The sequence below is a fragment of the Pieris rapae genome, chromosome 15 (assembly GCF_905147795.1).
Source record: "Pieris rapae chromosome 15, ilPieRapa1.1, whole genome shotgun sequence".
Classification (NCBI taxonomy): domain Eukaryota; kingdom Metazoa; phylum Arthropoda; class Insecta; order Lepidoptera; family Pieridae; genus Pieris; species Pieris rapae.
The window spans coordinates 245,881-264,805 of record NC_059523.1 but is presented as its reverse complement, the minus strand read 5'-3'; the positions used below and the strand labels follow the sequence as shown (position 1 = coordinate 264,805).

The 18,925-nt window shown below is 35.4% G+C and overlaps 1 protein-coding gene and 1 long non-coding RNA gene across 5 annotated transcripts; one reads left to right on the top strand and one right to left on the bottom strand.

Moving 5' to 3' along the window:
* The first annotated feature begins 625 nt into the window (after positions 1 to 625).
* Positions 626 to 18,535, top strand: LOC110998235 (ubiquitin carboxyl-terminal hydrolase 2). Of its 4 annotated transcripts, XM_022266768.2 has the most exons (15): positions 626 to 913; positions 5,667 to 6,074; positions 6,602 to 6,812; positions 7,733 to 8,644; positions 13,384 to 13,465; positions 13,616 to 13,774; positions 14,665 to 14,795; positions 14,927 to 15,024; positions 15,123 to 15,275; positions 15,359 to 15,452; positions 15,523 to 15,611; positions 15,687 to 15,826; positions 15,978 to 16,056; positions 16,135 to 16,223; positions 16,353 to 18,535. In XM_022266768.2, exons 2-14 carry the CDS (start codon positions 5,716 to 5,718, stop codon positions 16,211 to 16,213), a joined length of 2,586 nt encoding a protein of 861 aa, XP_022122460.1. In that variant the 5' UTR covers positions 626 to 913; positions 5,667 to 5,715; the 3' UTR covers positions 16,214 to 16,223; positions 16,353 to 18,535. The 4 variants fall into 4 exon arrangements, with proteins under 4 accessions (XP_022122460.1, XP_022122459.1, XP_045487193.1 ...); XM_022266767.2 differs by having other exon boundaries at positions 16,135 to 18,535; XM_022266769.2 differs by lacking the exon at positions 626 to 913 and adding an exon at positions 970 to 1,081 and having other exon boundaries at positions 16,135 to 18,535.
* On the bottom strand, positions 2,808 to 4,394 carry LOC123689771. The gene is made up of 2 exons (XR_006750658.1): positions 3,820 to 4,394; positions 2,808 to 3,381 (listed from the first exon to the last, which is right to left on the bottom strand). It is a non-coding gene; the product is annotated as an uncharacterized LOC123689771 (long non-coding RNA).
* Positions 18,536 to 18,925: the final 390 nt, after the last annotated feature.

The following is an 18,925-nucleotide window of genomic DNA, read 5'->3' as shown; positions in this document are numbered from 1 at the left end:
GTAACTTGTCCAACTTGTAAAACAAAGATATTGTTGTTGGAAACTTTGGAAGGCTATAACGATTCTACAAAGTATTTAATGTAACTTAAAGTTAAATTTCTTTAAATCTCCCACGCTTTAAAATGTTTGAATAAGTTCAGTCGTTGAATGCTCTAATCACATTTTTTTCGGTTTCCAATTATAAAAGGTTCTAATTTGTCATTCTCTTGGGCGTTAGCTGGTAGAATCATAAATCTTTTCATGATCAATATATTAAACTAGTTTCAAGAACGAAAATCACTGGTGGCGTCATCCATTATTGAATAGAAGACTTAAATATTATTCTCGTGTTAAGCGCCATCTAGTAATACATTTGATTCCTTATTTTATATAGCGAAAAAATACTTATAATAGGAACAATTTAAGGAATGACATACAATTTGCTTCTTTGCTTAATTATTCAAACATTCCAGTCATTTAATGAAAGTAACTGTAAAACAAGACCATGTATGAGTCATGCGGTGACGTCTTATTTACATGGGTGTAAAAAGAGACAATAATTATTTCATCGAGCAACACTAAATACCAAAAGTCAGCTGTCAGTGTTAAGCAGTGTCTGTGTCAACTATAAACTTTATTAAAAGGGGCGAAGGACTAAAATCCTTGAAGAATTTGAAGCGGAAGTCAAGCAATAGGTAGGATTGCCTTGCCAATTGGAGTGACGTCACTCAAATGGAGCCTGCTTTTCTAAAATTACAAGAGCGATCAAGAAAAATCTAATACGGACGTTTACGGTCCATTTTCCATCAATTTTACAAAACGAAAGTGACTGGAGAAGTGTGTGTGTGCTATAAATCTAGTTCCACCGAACTGTGAAGATAGCATAAATATTTTTTTTAATTTAGTTACAGTTGCGAAGATTCCTTCATTTATTGTGAGTATTTTGTTATTTCGATAATCTATTTGTGTTATCGATTATCTGTATGTGAATTCGTTTAACATTTTCATAATGCTATTGCGTTGAACACGCAAAGTTTTGTTGTCGCTAAAAATAAATCAAGGTGTATTTTTGGAGTGATTTCGTGATTTTGCCAGAGGCCCGGTAAGTGAGAAAGTGAATTAACAGATTTGGAAATGATCATGACGAAATGACTTTGTATTCGCGTCATTATATATAAATTTTTAATTGTAGTATCAAATTACCTCGCCTAAAAAGTCGCCAAAGAATATTTTTATGACAACTAAGGCCACGGTTTGGAATTCTCTAAAATTCTCATAGCCTTGACATAGTGCCTACTTTGAAATGGTTAAACTGCTATTTCGCCAAGGTTGACATATAGTATAAACCTTTACAAAAGTATCCAGATTGTCCTATTCATTGTAATTTACTGTCATTAATTGTGAGAGAATTTAAATTATTTATGTTTTCTGTTCTTTATGTATTTAACCTTGATCACATTGATATAAACTAACAGGTACTTAAATATCAATTTGAATTTAATATTAAAATATTATTGTACATGTATTGGGGCCATTCTCTACTAACTGGAAACTTGTCTATTGACAGTTGTCCTAACCTTTTTTTTCTAAAAAATATAAATATAATATGTTAAGTCGATAGATAGTTATAATATATAAATATTTAAACAAGAAACCATCGTAATTTTCCCTTATTTGTCGAATTATAAGCAATTTTGTGAAAAAACGCGGCAGAGGACTGTTTTGCCACCCAGATGACTGTTTTATCTACCCACATACCAGTTTAAGTCAATGTTTATATGAATAAAAACACAATATTAGTTATTAAATGTAATCAAATAAATTATCTTCTTTATTAAATACTGTATCACATACAGAAATATTTAGATTTATTAGGAAGAAATTGCGAGTTTCGCTCTCTGAGTAACAAATTAAAATAATTATAATCAAAATTAAGCTTAGGTACTAAGAATCAGCCTTGTTTACTTATCAATGCAGACTTATTTCTCAAAAACAGGTACAGGTATATTAAAATAATAAAATATTCGTTTCCCTTTTAGGGCAATATCTGGGTTTGGCAACTTCTTTAATACTTGGTCAAAGGACACATCAGAAACATCATTTTCATCGACTCTGAACGTGTGTCCTTTGTCATCACAAATTTTTAAGAATGTTACTGTTAGTTCGCCTTCTTCCATATCTATCTTATTAATTACTGCAGCATAACAATATTCAGTGTTTCTTACTAGAAATTTAACCAAGACGTAATCACCGATGGTGTAATTCTGTTGGTTGGATCCTGTGAGTTGTCCATGTTTTCATTTTCAGAGTCTGTGTAAATATCATCTACGTTAAGTTTTGTCTTGTTTTTGTACGCTCCTAAATTAAAATGCTGGCACTCGTCTTCACAATTGCAACTTAAACTTTTCATTGTGAGTTTAGCGCATCTTGGAGCTGATTCCAGAGGACTTCTTAATATTTCAGCCTTTATTTGATGTGTTTTTAGAGTGCCATTAAAGTCTGTCTAAGTCTGCTGTTGTCATCATTTTCATAAAAGATTCGTACAGTTTTTATGCAATCAGATGAAATTTTGTCTTTGCGAGTCCGAAGCTTAGGTACTAAAACTGATTGACGTGCTGCCTTCTGAATTGTTTTATAAGATATAGCTTATCTTATAGATATCTTTGCTTCGCCATAACTTGTACTTGTGAATTAGTTTACCGGACAAGACTTTTCCGAAAATTTGTTTTTCTTGGCAGGTTTTTAAATTAGAGTAGTTTTCTTTCAGCTGTGCATTCAACACTTCACCGAATAGCGTCTTTTTGACTTTTTGACTACTTCTCTGCGAGTTACTGGCGAATCACACATTTTGATAAGTTTAGTGTTAGGTGTGTCTACATTTTCCTTTGTCTTAGCTTTTTCCAAACGTTCTAATCTCTTCCTATACTTCTCGGATTTTTTTTTGTAATACTCGATCTTTTTGTCTTTATCCTTTATAATTTTGTCACGTTTCTTTCTCGCATTACTTGCATCACTTCGTGGAGTGGTCATAGGACTCATAGGTAGTATTGATGGAGAGACAGAACATTGAGTAGGAGGAGAACCCTCGGTTTCGGGCGTATTTTGTCGTACAAAATTGTTTGTAATTTCTTTCAAAGCTTTTTTTTTGCGCGATAGGTAGCACAGTGCTCTCTCCACTCTTTAGTCACAGCTTTGTGTTCACGTCGACTCATATCTTTAACTAGCTTTCTTGTGCCTTTTTCCTTCTTCCTCTGGTAGTTTCGTCGTTCTTTTTCCTTCAATTGCTCTCTTTTTACAGGGTCATTTTTTAGCCGTTGATATCTTAACCTTTCAGCAATTCTTTTCTGCTCTTTTATTTCTTCTTTGGTTTTAGGTTTCTTCTTTGGTGGCATTGCGTCAATACTAAAACAATAAAATAAACTTTCAAAATTGAATTTAAAACGGTAGGGTTTAAAAACAGGTAGTTATTAGGTACATATTATTGTATATTTCAAAATCCATAATAATAGAAAACAAGACCTGAATGAGCGTGGCATGCCTTTGTAAGAAAGAAAGAAGCTATCGACAAACAGTAGGTTAGTGCATACTATAAGGAATATTAATAAAATACACGGACGTCAAATAAAACAGTTCTCTGTTACATTGAACAGTTCTCTGTGTTATAAATTTCCAGAGGACTGTTGCACAGAGGACTGTTATTTTTACGTAAAAATGTCATACCGCGTATGAGTTTAAATATATAACTTCATAACACTGAGACAGCTTTAAATTATCACACGAAGCAATTTTTTGTTAAATAAATATAATTATAACACATAAAACACCGTTAAATAGACTTACCAGAGGAATGTTCACTCATCACTACAGAGACGTGGCTACCATACTGACGCGGAGTTGTCACTGCGCAAAATAGCGGCGATTTGTTTAGCATGGCGACCGAGCAAACTTCACACTGTTAACGTTCGGTTTCAAAGGCAATGTAACCAGAATTGTCTTTAATATTTTTGTGGCGCGACATTCAAATTATGACACAGGACTGTTCAAAAAATGTCTGGACAAAATTCGAACACTAGTTTTTAGTACTAAAAAATTATCTAAAATAATAATTGTTTTTTGTTCACATGCATCAAATATTCTTTATGTTTTTATAGTGTTCAAAGATTTACTTTTTTAAATAGAACTTAGAAAAACCGAACCGACTCATACTCGATCCGGAATTAGGACATAACAGAGGACTGTTTTTAGTGGCCTTTAGACCGAATTTATGAAATGATTATGATTCTAAATATTGATTAAACTTGACTCCTTAAGTAACAGGTTTTATATTATGTGTTTTAATAAATATAGCTATGCATTAATATAGCCAAAGTAAAAAAAAAATGCTTGGACCATGATTTTCCTGTTAGCAGAGAAAGGCCCATTGTCTACTTTCTGCATTTGTATCATGGTTATAGAAACTCCATTAAAATTAATCAGAAAACAAAAATGTTGGACATTTTATTAATTATACACACGCATATACATATGTTAATATTAAAATGTTAGCAAGGGTAATATAATTATAGTAGAAGATTTGTTATTGTTGGAACTCAGTGGTCCAATATACTTATTTTCAAATTATGATATTCATAGTCATGTTCTTGCTAGCTTTATTTCGAGTATATTCCAATAATAAAATATCTAGCTAAGTACATCAATTAAATTTAAGAAAATAATGAGAATTTAAAACAATTATGTAAACATGATATATCAATATTAAAATATTGAAGATTATTCAGTAATATACGTGAATTTTTATAGATAATACAGACAGCTTTAACTATGTTAAAATTCTTTCTAATTTAAATCCAAAGTTTTCGTGACTTACACACTAAGCTTATCTTAAACATTTTAAAGTTTAGAAATATAAACATGTATGCTATACATACTTCAAGCAAGGGTATACGGTCACAATCATAAAAAAGGGTAAATTTATTTAATTTATTAATTATTTAATATAAATAAATATGTAAAGCACAAAAAATGGTCATCTAAATGTAGAACTGTACAAATGTTATGGGGCTTGTAGTGTATTTGTTTCTGTAATATCTTCAAACATTAGTTTCTGCAGAGAAGCCTTACAGGTAATACTTCAGCTTAGACTGCAGTCATTACATAACCATTACTTAACTGATTTTGCCCTGAATATATATTTTACATTAACAGTAGGTTTGACTTGTGCAGCCATTAGGCAGAATACTCATAAACAGAGACAGAAATGATTAGAGATTTAAACATTAAAAGTGAGTTAGTTTATCCCTTCACTATTTTAATTAATGTTTCATCACAGGTTGTCAAGTATTACTTAATATATTTAATGGGGTCATTATTATTTTAGTAATAAAATATATATTTCAAAATATTATGACTATTAGTTGCATTCTCTTAACAGACTTATGTATGTACCTTCAATATATATATATATTTAGTGACTTGGCTTTTAGCCAGTCACTATATAATATGTACATATATACTATTGTTTAAACTGCAAACCATTAAAGCGTCAATCAGTTTGCCTTTATTAATTAACAAAGGTTTCTAGTTACATAATTTCACAAAAAATTATACTAGTGCTGCTAGCATATATTTAATTCCTAGTATAAAAGAATTATGGGTCAATAGATTTCACACAAATCCCCTTGTTTCAGGTCCAAATGAAAATGCAAAGACAGCGCCCACCAAGAATCAAATAGAAAAATGCCTGTTGTGTCTCAATCCCGTTTTACCCCCACGTCCTCCCCCATTACGGGGTGCAGATCTTCCCTCACATCCTCTTTAGACAACCCCTACTACCGCAGTAGTGAAACATATGTCACCTCAACTCTACGCCGTAGTTATGGAGATCGAACTACCGAAATTAGATCTAAATATTCAGACATTGACGGCAAGAGGGAAAGAAAAACCTCGCTGGTGGAGTATTCGAGGACATCTAGAGCACCAAGTGTGACAGACTCGGATAGCGGGATTTCGAGATATAGAACAGAAAGGAGTGAATCTAGATCTAGAGATGTGTCCACTACGAGGAGCGAAAGCAGCAGAACAAATGATGTCAACAGGTGAGAGGAATTGCTTTAATATGTACTGATCAAGTGGAATTTCAAATATCCTATATGCATGTCTTTTTGCTAAGAGCCCTTAGCTTTGAGCCTGGCCAAGCTACGAAAGAGCATAACGCTCCTTCTTAGGCTGAAAAGGTCTCAGAAGATGCATTGTTCGTGGGCGGCGGTTTTCAATTGAGATCGAACTTTTGAATGATTGTGTTATCGATATCCATTTATCGGTTGAGCTTAATAAGCGTGGAAGGGCGAAGTAGAACGAGTGATGCAGCAGTGGCGATTTAAGATCATCCAAAATAGATGAATCACATTTGATAAATTGTTACTCCTATTTGATTCGAATTCGTTTTGGTTTTGAACCAAACTGAAACCGACTTCGTAATTTGATAAAAACTGAATTCGGCTCTGAATTAGCAAATCGATCGACCTCGAATGGTCTGAGTTATTTTCATTTTCCAAAAAACTTAATGAAACTGAAATTTCGTGGCTTTTTTGTCCGGCTTATAACAAAAAGCGTTATTTCTCAGGAAAAGAAGGGACGTCCTCAGCTCGGCGGCTCTTGCTATGTCGACCGCTGAGCTCTACAACAAATACTCGCCTGCAAACTATGTGCCGCTAACACAACGGATTCAGAAAGAGTACGAGATTTCAAGATCTAAGTCCATTTCGAACGATATAGGCCGCCCTCCCGCTTCCGAGTTAAGAATACGAAAGCCGAGGACGGCTACCATATCCGAGGTAAATATAAAATATCTGTGTAAAGTAGATTTTATGAATATTAATATAAAGCAACTTTTGTGGGAATTCAGGAAAGGGGTTATCATATACTGTTAGTACCCATTCAAAGGAAATTTGGGATATTGAATTCAGAAATACGAATAATTAAAAAAATATTAAATGAGTTTAAGACTACATTAGTCGAAAAGTATAAATATATAAGGTCTATCACTTGTCTCATTCTTTAATAAATCTCACATTAATGAATATGCTTGCTATCTCTCTTCGCAACATCTACGTTAAGAAAACAGAGGCACATGTATTATATTCAGGGACTGGACTTAAATATTAAACAAAGTATAGTTTGTACAGGGGTATTACTTGAGCAACATGGAGACCAGTGATAGATTTAGTTATAAAATGCAGGCACTGTATATAGTTGGCCACGTTTGAGCGTGTGTTGTGTGTTCATGTTCTTAACATCGCACTGAGCTATACAAAATGCTTGAAATATGCCGTTTGAAAGACTATTAATAAATAATCTTTATACGACGTAGAAATATGTATTTAGAAATATTTGCGAATGGGAACAAAATTTGTTTATTTAGTGAAAGAGGGTTTTTGGTGAGGACTTTGAAAGCGATTGTCTTTAAAGCGACATAAGCAAATGCATTGTAGTAGTAACAGCAAATCAAATACTAGGCGCATGTGCGTTTTCTCTAGAACTAACACACAATCACACGCTATATCCCATTATTTACAATACCATATTTTAAAACGTTGCGTATAAATACTGTACTCATACGTTTTGAAATATAATGTTTCAATTTATTCATTTAGCTAGGAATGATTTTGAAATCTTGACAATTTTCAAAAACTGAGAAATCAATTTCATTCCTAAGCTTAACGTGGCAAAGCCCTAAGTGTACATTTTCGACCAGAAACCGGAAGGCAGAAGATACAAAGAAACATCACCTACCCACCCACCAATGTACAGCAAGCGAAATTCTATGACCAACGGCATAAAAGATAGCAATGGAAACGAAGTGCCATCCGTTTCAGAAATACGAAAGAGATTCGACCCAAAAATGACAGTCACCAAACTACCTGTAAACGATCCCAAATACACCAACAACACGGTCGAGCAATACCTTAATAAACTCAAAGATTGCGAAAATGGAACGAGCGGATATACCAAATTCAACTCGAAAGAAGTTGAACCTGTCCCAATACATTTGCCAAGCGAAAAGAATGGCAGATACGAATCACCAACAAAACTATCGGATATAACCATTACCAAGACTATATCTGAACCAGTGTCTTTAGCGAAACCGTCCTTAGACAAATCTATGATATGTACCTCGCTTACAAAAACCGATAAGCTGGCCAGTATTAAGAGTCAACTAGACCCTAATAACCCAATCGGGAAGATTTTAGAAAGATCAACGGTTATACAAACGGAGAATGGAGACGTAGAAGATAAGAGAAGTAGCCCTGAAGTTAGGAATTTGAAGAACGATATAGAAAAGCAAGTAAAAACGCCGAAACATACGTCGAATTTCGCATCCTATATACAGGTTTCACAGCCGGTTGCTTCGGGACTTTCCCCGAAAGCAGATAAAAAGAAGATTAAGTACATCGATACAGAACTAGAAGAATCGCCGACTGGTTTTGAGAATAAGACCTTTGAACACGAGAATTACTTGAAAAAAAGATCGGAAAAGTTGGAAGATGGAATTAACTCTATGGAAACTAGTACTGAGAGCACGATCAGTGAGCCGACTGATTCTAGTTCAGAAACGCCACCGGCCCGAAGGAGGATCTTGGAGAAAGACTATGATGATATCAAAACGGTAAGTCTCACTAATGCAGAATTCACTACTTCGTATATTCTACTTCACAACCGTAATTACTATTTTTATGTTACAAAAGATACAACTATTATATAGAAGGTTATTAGTAGAATATATGAAATTGAATGCAAATTATCATTTTCACTAACATTCATTAATATTAAGTTAATTTATTCGGAGTCCAGACTTACGACGAATAATATCAAAATCGAATACGTTTATGACATATGGGAGTCATGCTTAGTGTTAAGTTTTGACTCTGAATATCTATTTTTGGGATATCGCAACATTGAATGTACTGGTTTAACGCTTTTGACATTGCAAAAAAATTTTTTTCCATCATTTCATCTATTTGAATGAAGAAACTGTGCTCTGTGACTTAGCGCAGTCTTCACTTTAAATCTTATACTGAAATCTTTATTTTTAATAACTGCGTACACTTTTAACATAGATATATGTATGTAAAGTATTTTATTAAAGGTATATATTGCACAGTTTTATCAGTACAGGTTAAGTTTTACAAATTTAATTCGTATAAGTAGCTTTACATTTCAAATGAAAATATTTAGCCACGCGGTATATTTAGAACGCGGAAGATGCTACGAATCTAGATCAAAATGCCGGTCGGAGACAATTATAATATAGCCTAGCTAGGCGTATAACTAGGCTACTTTGCCATATCGAAGATTTATGTAGTGGTGTTATTAAACCAGCTTTCAATGTAAATTGCCAATTTTAATAGATTTATTTAAAACAGAGAAATTTTAAATTTTCCATGTCAAATGTATTGTTCTATATATAAACAGCAAGAATAATTAGCGCCACGTTTGAGCCACGTGCGAATTGACAGTTGACACTAGTCTGCCATCTTGCGAAAAAGCCCGCGCTATTAGAGATTCTTCCTTTTCGTCAGTGCTTTTAATTTTGTGATTTAAAGAATAGTTTAAAGTGCGTTACATTGAAACGAAATCTTGAAAAGCCTTCGTCTAACTACTTAGTATAATCAAACAAATTATGTTACTGTACCCTAACCACATGTAAATGACATAGGTATGACAATTAGCAGCTATTTTGTTGAAAAGCCCGCGAGATTTACGGATTTGCGTTTTTAAAAAGTTCTCATAAATTTTATCATTCAAGTAAATCTAAGGTATTTCATAGTGTTATAGGGTTTTAGGAAAGAGTTTTATGTGTTGGTGCGTACCAAATACAATTTGGCAGATAAACTAGGCCGATGACCGACTTTATCCCGAGTTGACTAATTTCTGCTGAAGATTCCTATTTTTATTCGACTATATTCCGAATTATGAATCCTTGCTACAGGTGTTGTTACAACTATAGTTGTTGTTTGTGTCATCAACATAGAATATATCGTAGATAACTATTACGTTATAGAATGCGTCAGAATGACTAAGCCGCGACATTTTATTACATCTTGGGCCATGTCTTTGAATAACTTAATTTATTATAATGGCCACATATCTGTGGTATCATTATAAGACCTGTATTCTGAATAAAAATAATACAATTGGGTGAAATATTGTCGCCTTTGTAGTTGAGAAGCTGACGGACAAACTGATAAACTGAAAAAGTATATTTTGCAACATAATACAAGTCGAGAGTGTATATAAAACCTTTAAAGAATTACCAATTGTTTAACTATGACGTTGTATGACAATTAGTAAAAAATAATGTCAAATTTTCTATGTTTACAAATGATTTTTTATTAATTTTGTAGTTTTCGTGGCGGTGGTGAATGCGTTTTAATATTTTTTTTCTTTGGTGAATTCCTAAATCGTGCAAGGTATATGTGGGAATGTAGATCTTGATAATTATTAAGTGGTTCAGCCCCGCTTTGTAGAAAAGACTGTCCTGTACATGTCAGTTGATTTCGAAATAAATATAGGCATGACTGATTGATTCACAATTTATGCTTAACTTTCACATATAATTGGCATACAGATATCTTATCTCATAAGGCTTTCGCTCTCGTACACCAGTGGCTTCTGGTCTTCAAGTTGAATCTCGTCACGAAGTAGTGTGACTTATCCTGAGTAATTGCTCATGCTGTGTTTCGACAGCTCCTATAATAAATACCGACAGCCTATAATGTTAAAGATGCTTACGATATTTGATATTAGTTTGTTACCACTTTAATTTAAACTATTTTTCTTTTTGTTGAAGCCCTGTTAAGTAAAGGGAGTATGTATCGCGTCGAGATAAAGTTGTGCTTGCGTGCTTGGTCCTGTATGACGTCATCCAAGTACGTTCGTGAAACGTTAATGTGAGGTCGTTGATATCTTATCATTATCTAATTCTGTTCGGTTGCTAGGCGCTAAAGTAAAGAAAATATCGCCTTCAGACTAATGTTACACCGAGGAAAAGTAATACATTTATTTGCTTTATTTTGAGGAAGTTTTTTTATAAACTCATGAGTAAAGTCGCATGCAGAAGTTTATTTATTATATTCCGATAGATCTATGTAACGATTTTTCTCGATAACGCCCCTTATTATCATTCAAATCATTGATAAGTGCATCGTGAAATTTGGCAACGGCTTTTGGCTTACTTCACCGGCGTCTGCCCAGTCGGGCCCGCGGCTTCGAAATGACCACATCGTGACGTCACTTTTCGGCGGGAATCGAAAATTCCGCCATTTTTTATCCGTGTATTACGTAATAATTATGCTTGAACTATGGACGATGACCTTGTCTATTTTCGCATATCTGTGGTTATTGGATTCTGATTCGTGTGCTCCTTATTATAAACTTTATTTTTATTTGATCGTATGATAATGAAAGAGACAGTTTTGTTCAAGGTTGCGTGTGATTTTGACATTTTGATGATTAAATCCCCGAGTATCTTTTTGTGAATATCCCTACTTTCTAATTATTAAACTACTATGTTCTGTACGGAACAAAAAATATCAAGAGACAAATGACTGTGATAATTAATAGCATTGAGACTAATTAGATTTTAGAATTTTGTACCGAAATAATTAGACATTGAGGATTTTGATTGAAAGCCAAAAGGCGCGGAACCTGATTCAAACTTGTAAACAAATATATATTATTCTAAACGAGTTTAATATGAAATAAATTTAAAGTCTACCTACAATCCAATCTTAGGGAACTAAAAATATACTTTTTAAAGACAGCGGCAACAAATCCTTGAAATTTATTAACAAAAATAAATTAATAAGAAATGACAATCTATAATAAAATCATAATATTAGATCAGTTAGTTCGTTAAAGGTTGTGAACACCAAATTAGAGTTACCAGTGAACAATTTTTTGAATCAATTTTAAATTCATTCAAACCCAAAATTACAAAGTAATAACCGAAGTGACTTAGTGACAAAGTGAAAAATCCCAAGTTAATAGTTCAAAAGTGCATTGTCGGTGCTAGTGATAAAATTAGTTACAAGTCGTCTCCAATCAACCTATGTTCTGGTACTTGGAGCTGGTGATACTAGCATGCGTGACTACGGGGATACTGTCTGCTTTGCGTAATGAGGTGTGGCTGCCGGCGCTGCTACAAACCTCGACCGGCCATTCCAAGAGTACCCACTTATGGCCTGCACTATCAGGTAGACGTTAGATTTATATATGTATTTCAATATTCTCCATACTTAATTATAAATATACAAAAACATTGTTACAATAAACGACAAAATTATTGTATCCATTTAATAATAAAAGTATTGTTTTTGTCCGTGCGGCACTTCCAATAGTTCGCGCGTCTGGCGCTCGTCTGGCAGGTGACAGGCGTCGAATGTCGGGCGTTTCGATGAACTACCCTCGGATGGTAAAACAAATTATGTAGTTTGAAGCTATATTATCTCGAGCCGCCCTCTATACTCATAGGATAAAGTCATTGCCATCTAGATTAAACATATACCTAATATATTTTTCTAAAAATCTTGATGGACTCTGATCGCGTACATTTCTCTTATAACGTACATTAAGATAAGACCTAGAATGGATTTGTGTTTGTTGCTTCAAGCTACATTATAGTGTATTTGCGTGTACTCAGGAAATTATTATCTTTCATTGATTGAGCAAGCTGAATTGAAAGAGTGTACATTTACGAGTGCTTCATAGCAGTCATGGCTGACGAAACACAATTAAGAACTTCGCATAATCAGTATCAATCATTCATGTTATCATACCCAGAACCTAAAAGGTCCCTTTCGAGGTCAAATTACAAGTTTTTTTAATACAAGGTAAAGCATGAGATCGGTAGAATTATTTTTTAAATTCTACTTGGATTTAGTTTTTGAATACTTAATACAGCTAAACAGATGGTTAAAACAACGTAAAAAATTATGTGCTTTTCTTTGCTTACCTTCCTCATAAAATACTTTCATTGTTTTGGCATGATGTAGCCTTTAGTTGGTATACTTATGGACTTGTGAATGAATTCTTTCAAATAATAATGTAAATTTTAAATTACTTTTGCCCAAAGAATACCAATTATAGGAATTTAGATAGCTTTAAGCTTTTGTGCCTTTGTTTTAAGGATCGGCGCTGGAATGCTACTGTTATTAATATTATCGTGTATATATCCATTCGTTGGTACAAAACACTATCAAATACCTTGCCCATACTTATATTTTTACGTGGTGTTATCAAATTCCGACACTATTACTATGCCTATTAATCGAATTAAAAACGAATGGACGTATACTACAATATTAATATAATTTGAGTTAATATTTTTTTAAATGCAATTTTTAGGAGTTGGCTGGGGGTAAAAGTGGACCGAGCGGCCTACGCAGAAGTAGCGAGCCGCAGACAGACCAACATTCTACTGCTAGTGGTGAGAAATATTAGAATGATATTCCCCCAGACCGATACTTTACTCTATATATGTGTCCTGATCGCCGATTGGTCGCCGGTCGTCTCAGCTCTGCCAATGACTACAGCTGAAGTTTGCAAAAGAATCGGATGAATTATGCACTTCTTGCAGGACTCAATGGTCTCCGCAACATCGGCAACACCTGCTTCATGAACAGCGTGTTCCAATGTCTGTCGAACACTCGCCCGCTGCTCGAATACGTGTCGGATGACAAGTACACGGCCGACATTAACACCACGCTCAGCTGTATGAAGGGCGCGTTGATTAAGGGTGAGCTGTCTTTCTCTTTCTCTTCGTATTTTCATGTGAGCTATATAGGTGATTACATCTGTGTGGTCTGTGTCGGAGTTTGTGAATTAATTATACTGCAAGCGTTAACCACGGAAACAGTTGAGTATAGCTAGTGTTAAATTTTTTGAAGTGAAACTTCTTTAGAATCGTTGTGATTTCAAACCGGATGCAACGAAAAAGCGACAGTAAAAAGAGACAGAAACATTAATTCATATGATTTAACGTGGGAGAAAATGAGATAGATAAACTTCTTTCTCATTAAAATATAATTTATCATTAAAATATACTGTTTTAAAAGAACACACACATTTAGATAATGGAAAATGATTAATTTATATATGATTAATAATAAAAAAAATGTTTTTGAAGGTTTCACTTCTACCATGTGTGAATTGCACATATGTTTTTTTTTTCTTTTAAATAAATAAATAATTTGCATTCCTGTTTTCATATCTTTAAATTAATCGTGGATATTGAAAAAAATGCTTACGTACAAACTACACATGTCAGAAGTGAAATTCCTTTGTATTTATCATTAAGATAAAAGCCCCAATAGATGATGATACATGACAATCCATGTATCTGTATATCTATATTCACACTGTTTACAGACTGAAATATTAATAAGATGCTAATGATAATATATATAAACTAATCTGCGTTTCAAGACGTTATGCGACAGAATTGCCATCGAAAGTTTTAATATGTACTAAAAGAATACTTCAACCAAAAGCGTTTATTTTGCTCAATCTCTGTCAATCGCTCTTTCGCTTTTCTTCGACAAAAACGTTGCACATTTTCGTGACGTTCCGTAAAAACTTGACCCTCAGGCGCCTAAAGAAGTTTCACGTCACTGAATTTGATTGCAGCGTTCGCTAGCGTTATTAAAGAGCTGTGGCGCAGTGGTGAGCGCGACACCGTCGTCAACACGACGTCGCTCAAGTCTCAGGTTCAACGTTTCGCGCCTCGGTTCATGGGATACAGTCAGCAGGACGCACAGGTCGGTATCTCTATCATTGTTGTTGTTGTTGTCAAGTTTTGTTGTAGTCAATTCTCAATAGGGTTTCAATCAAAATCAAAAATCTAATTTATTAACTATTACCATAAACCTGAAGTAAAAATTTATTTCAGGAGTTTCTGCGGTACCTCCTCGAAGGTCTTCACGAAGATGTGAACCGAGTGACAATCAAACCCAAACCGATTTTAACTGAGATCGACGACAGTTTGAGGTATTTTATGTTAGAGAAGGCCGATTCCCTGATCTCAATTATTATCGTTAACCTCGAAACTGTATGAAATTTTTACTTTCTTATATCGAACGTTTCAGCGACGCAGCAAAGGCGGCGGAGGCCTGGAACCGCTACCTCCGCATGGAGGACAGCCGAGTGGGAGACATCTTCGTGGGCCAACTGAAGTCCACGCTGCGGTGCACCCACTGCAAACACGACAGCGTCACCTTCGACCCCTTTTGGGATTTGAGGTAATGCTCTTTCGATTGCAGAATCACGTTTATGTCGATTGTTGCAATCGTGGATTTAAAATTTTTGGATTTTTGGATTCCAGTTTGCCGATCCCGTCTCGCACGGGCAATCTCAAGTTGCAGCAATGCCTTCAGCACTTTGTCAAAGAGGAGGAGTTGGATGGAGATGAGAAACCGGTAATTGTTTATTTAATAGAATACGGTCTCACGTTAATTATATGATCATTTAATGTTTGATTATTTTCAGACGTGTTCAAAATGCGGAGTGAGACGGAAGTGTCTCAAATGGTTCACGGTCCAGAAGTTCCCTCAAGTCCTGGTGCTGCATCTTAAGCGGTGAGCGGTTCCTTCTGTTCTGATTACATTTCTCTCGTGGACAGATTGTTATAATAAATGATCGCTCGCCTGCAGTTTCTCCCCCACCGAGCGGTTCCGGGGCAAGCTCAGCGTGGTGGTGGAGTTCCCTCTGACCGGCCTCGACATGTCTCCTCTCGCGGCCAACAAGACCAGCTCGGCCGTCTACAACCTCTACGCCGTCAGCAACCATTCGGGTGAGTGGATTCGTCTTTATTCATATTTGTTTGTGAATAAGTAATTGAAGACATTATATAATGTATTCGGAAGTCAGCACTCCAAAACGCTCATTCGAAAACATCGATAGAGTAATATGTGATGTCTGATGATGTATATTTGGAATTGCAGGCACCACTTACTCCGGCCACTACACGGCGTACTGCAAGCACCCGTACACCGGGGACTGGCACGAGTATAACGACTCCAGGTGAGTGGACATCCCGATTCTATTAATCTAATACCTCAGGACATCTCAGACCTCTCACGCCCCACATTATGATTGCAGAGTGTCCCCGATTAAGCCCCGCGACGTGGTGTCGTCGGAGGCCTACGTGCTGTTCTACGAGTTGGCCTCCTCCACGTAGCGAACGCCCTGTGAGTTCTTCATTCTGTGTAACTCTCGTGCCGAGGTTGAGTCTCTACTGAGGCAAAAGTCTCCGTCTGTGGCCTCGAGAGGAGAGCTTCATCTAACAGATGGGATGACGCAGACGAATGTGTTTCCAGAATGGAGTGCCGCGAAGGCGACGGCGGTCGTTTGTCCTCGAGTCTGCCGTCTGCTGTGAACAAACTAACATTACACGTGTACCACACGCGACCGAGCTTTTGTGGACGGATAGATTTAGATCAATATGCCCCAAACGATCCGACGATTCCGGATTGGAACCGTTCGGTGACCGTGGAATAGTTTTATCGCTGGAATCGTCGGTCTCTTCAGACACCTAATAGTCATCGTGTGACAGTTCTCATGTACAAAACGGCTGCCTTATTAAGTAGCGGATAGAAACGGATGAACAAATAGTGATAGAAGTTAGTCGTAGAGGTCGCTTTCCCGTCGGCAAGAGACGATTACATTGAAACCTTGTTTCCTTTGAGTTTTGCGTATACGCGTCGCGAAAGCGTTCGTCGTGTGTCGTACACGTTCGTCGTGCCTAATCATTTAAACGGGGCGTTGCTGATGTTTCGAAGGTACATTGTACGCAATGCTCGTTCGACGTACCTTCCAAATATTATCGAAACAGCCCGTACAGTGCTTATTTATTAATTTAGGTTAAATGTAAATATATCATCGCGCCGTGTCATTGTTTTTTTATAGAATTTTGCATTTCGTTGCGTCAATTTGTATCAAACGGCGATTGCAAAATTCTACTTACAAATGAACGTTCGTAATTCACCAAATCATTTATGGATTTTTGGTTATGTGAAATCAGAGTCAGACGTTAAATGGACGCGCGTCTAAAATTAAATAATCCGTCCAATATGTATATTATATTATATACACGTATGGAAAACCAAATGTTCGTATTTTGACGTGTCTCGTGATCTTATCTCAATTTGGGCATCGTTTAAAATGTCTATACTTACTAAAATTAGTTAAATATTACTTGAAAATGGATATTAGCTTAATTTCCTTTCTACTAGAGTGTATCAAAACTCTTGACATTGTATATTATTTGAACCTCCAATATAATTAGTCTAACATTTAGACGCGCGTTTATGTTGTAACAATATATAATACGTGAGTTAGAGGCGAAAGGAGAAAATCTGGAAGAAATAATATATAAAAATATTTCACGATTTTGATAATCCAAAGGTGCTTCTGGCCATTATCACCGGCTCAACGGTTACCTTTAACGAAATCACTATGAGTACATACGGGATTATATTATTATAATTAAAGCATTTAAATATTGTATATTGTTACATGCGTAATTCAAATTTAACCACAGAAATAACATTTTGGTTGAGATCCTAATGAGAAGAGGAACTCTGGGAAAATGTCAATGTCGACTGTCAGTTGTGTGACGTTTGGCCGTCAAAGTTGACACTCGACGCCCGGTTCGTTAAGTTTAGTCCTGTTTCTCGAAATCGCATCACGATCTTGAATACTCGTAGCTCTACACTTTTATGTTACCCTAATGATAGAGATAGATAGCGAAAGTGGTTCGAAGAGGTGAAACTTTAACCCAACCAACCGATTTCCATCGACCGGCCATCGGCAATCTAACTGGAACGGAGACGGCGCAAGTTTTAATCCTACTAAAAATTGGGAAATGATAAAATACGATGTTCGTCTCCGCTGCTTGCGGGTGACGAGTACTATTTGTCGTGTATTGGCCGGAACGATGGCCGTCAGTTTAATGTAAGTCGGTAAGCGCCTGCGTGATTGTTTTTCTGTTTATTTATGTTTTGTAATTCTATTAATTGTTGATCGTTTTAATGATTTTGGGGACTTCAATAAGTTTAAACTAATGTCGGTGCCCGTTAGGATTAATTGTTTGTTGTCTTTGCAAAGTTTATCATCTCAGCCTAGCGCGAGTTTTATTTAACTACATTCTAATCGTCTCGAATATACTTCTTTTATGTGCTTACGGTAATCTCCATTTCGAGAGAATCGACATACATTCGTGCACATTCAAAATACATTTTAAATGCATTGAATGTGTTGTTCTTGTCCAGGTTTAATTGAAAGCTTCGGTTTAAGTACGGTAAAACTCACGCCAGGGTCGTAAGTTGGGGTCCCCAAAGTTGCAAAAGAATCTTACTTAGCCAAAGATTGTTACGAATGCTGTATTAATAATAATTTATTGTTCATTTTTGAAATCGCTGGGCTCCGGTCCATTATTGTATAATACATAACAGATTATATAGATATATATTAATATTATATAAATGAGTAAATTATTTAATTTGTGTTTCATTTTCACCATCTTTATTTTATACATTTAATGTGCTAATCACCGATAACCATTGCTCAATAAATACTTAATAAATTAATATCCAAATCCCAACGGCTCTTGTTAACAAAATTATGGCAGGTCAGTGCGTGGAAAGTTTAAGTTGTATACGTTCGAACTAGAGGGCGCTTCTGTCAATACTTATGAATCAATAATATCGCATGAATGAATTAGGATGGGTAAATGACCCATTCAGATTCCTTATAATATATAGATAATGCTGTCTCCGTTATCGGATAGCATACCAGAGATGTATTACCAGATCTATGAATAAACTACATATATGTACAATTGAATGGGCAACTTTAGACCAATTTTACCGACTTTAAAAACGGCGGAGAT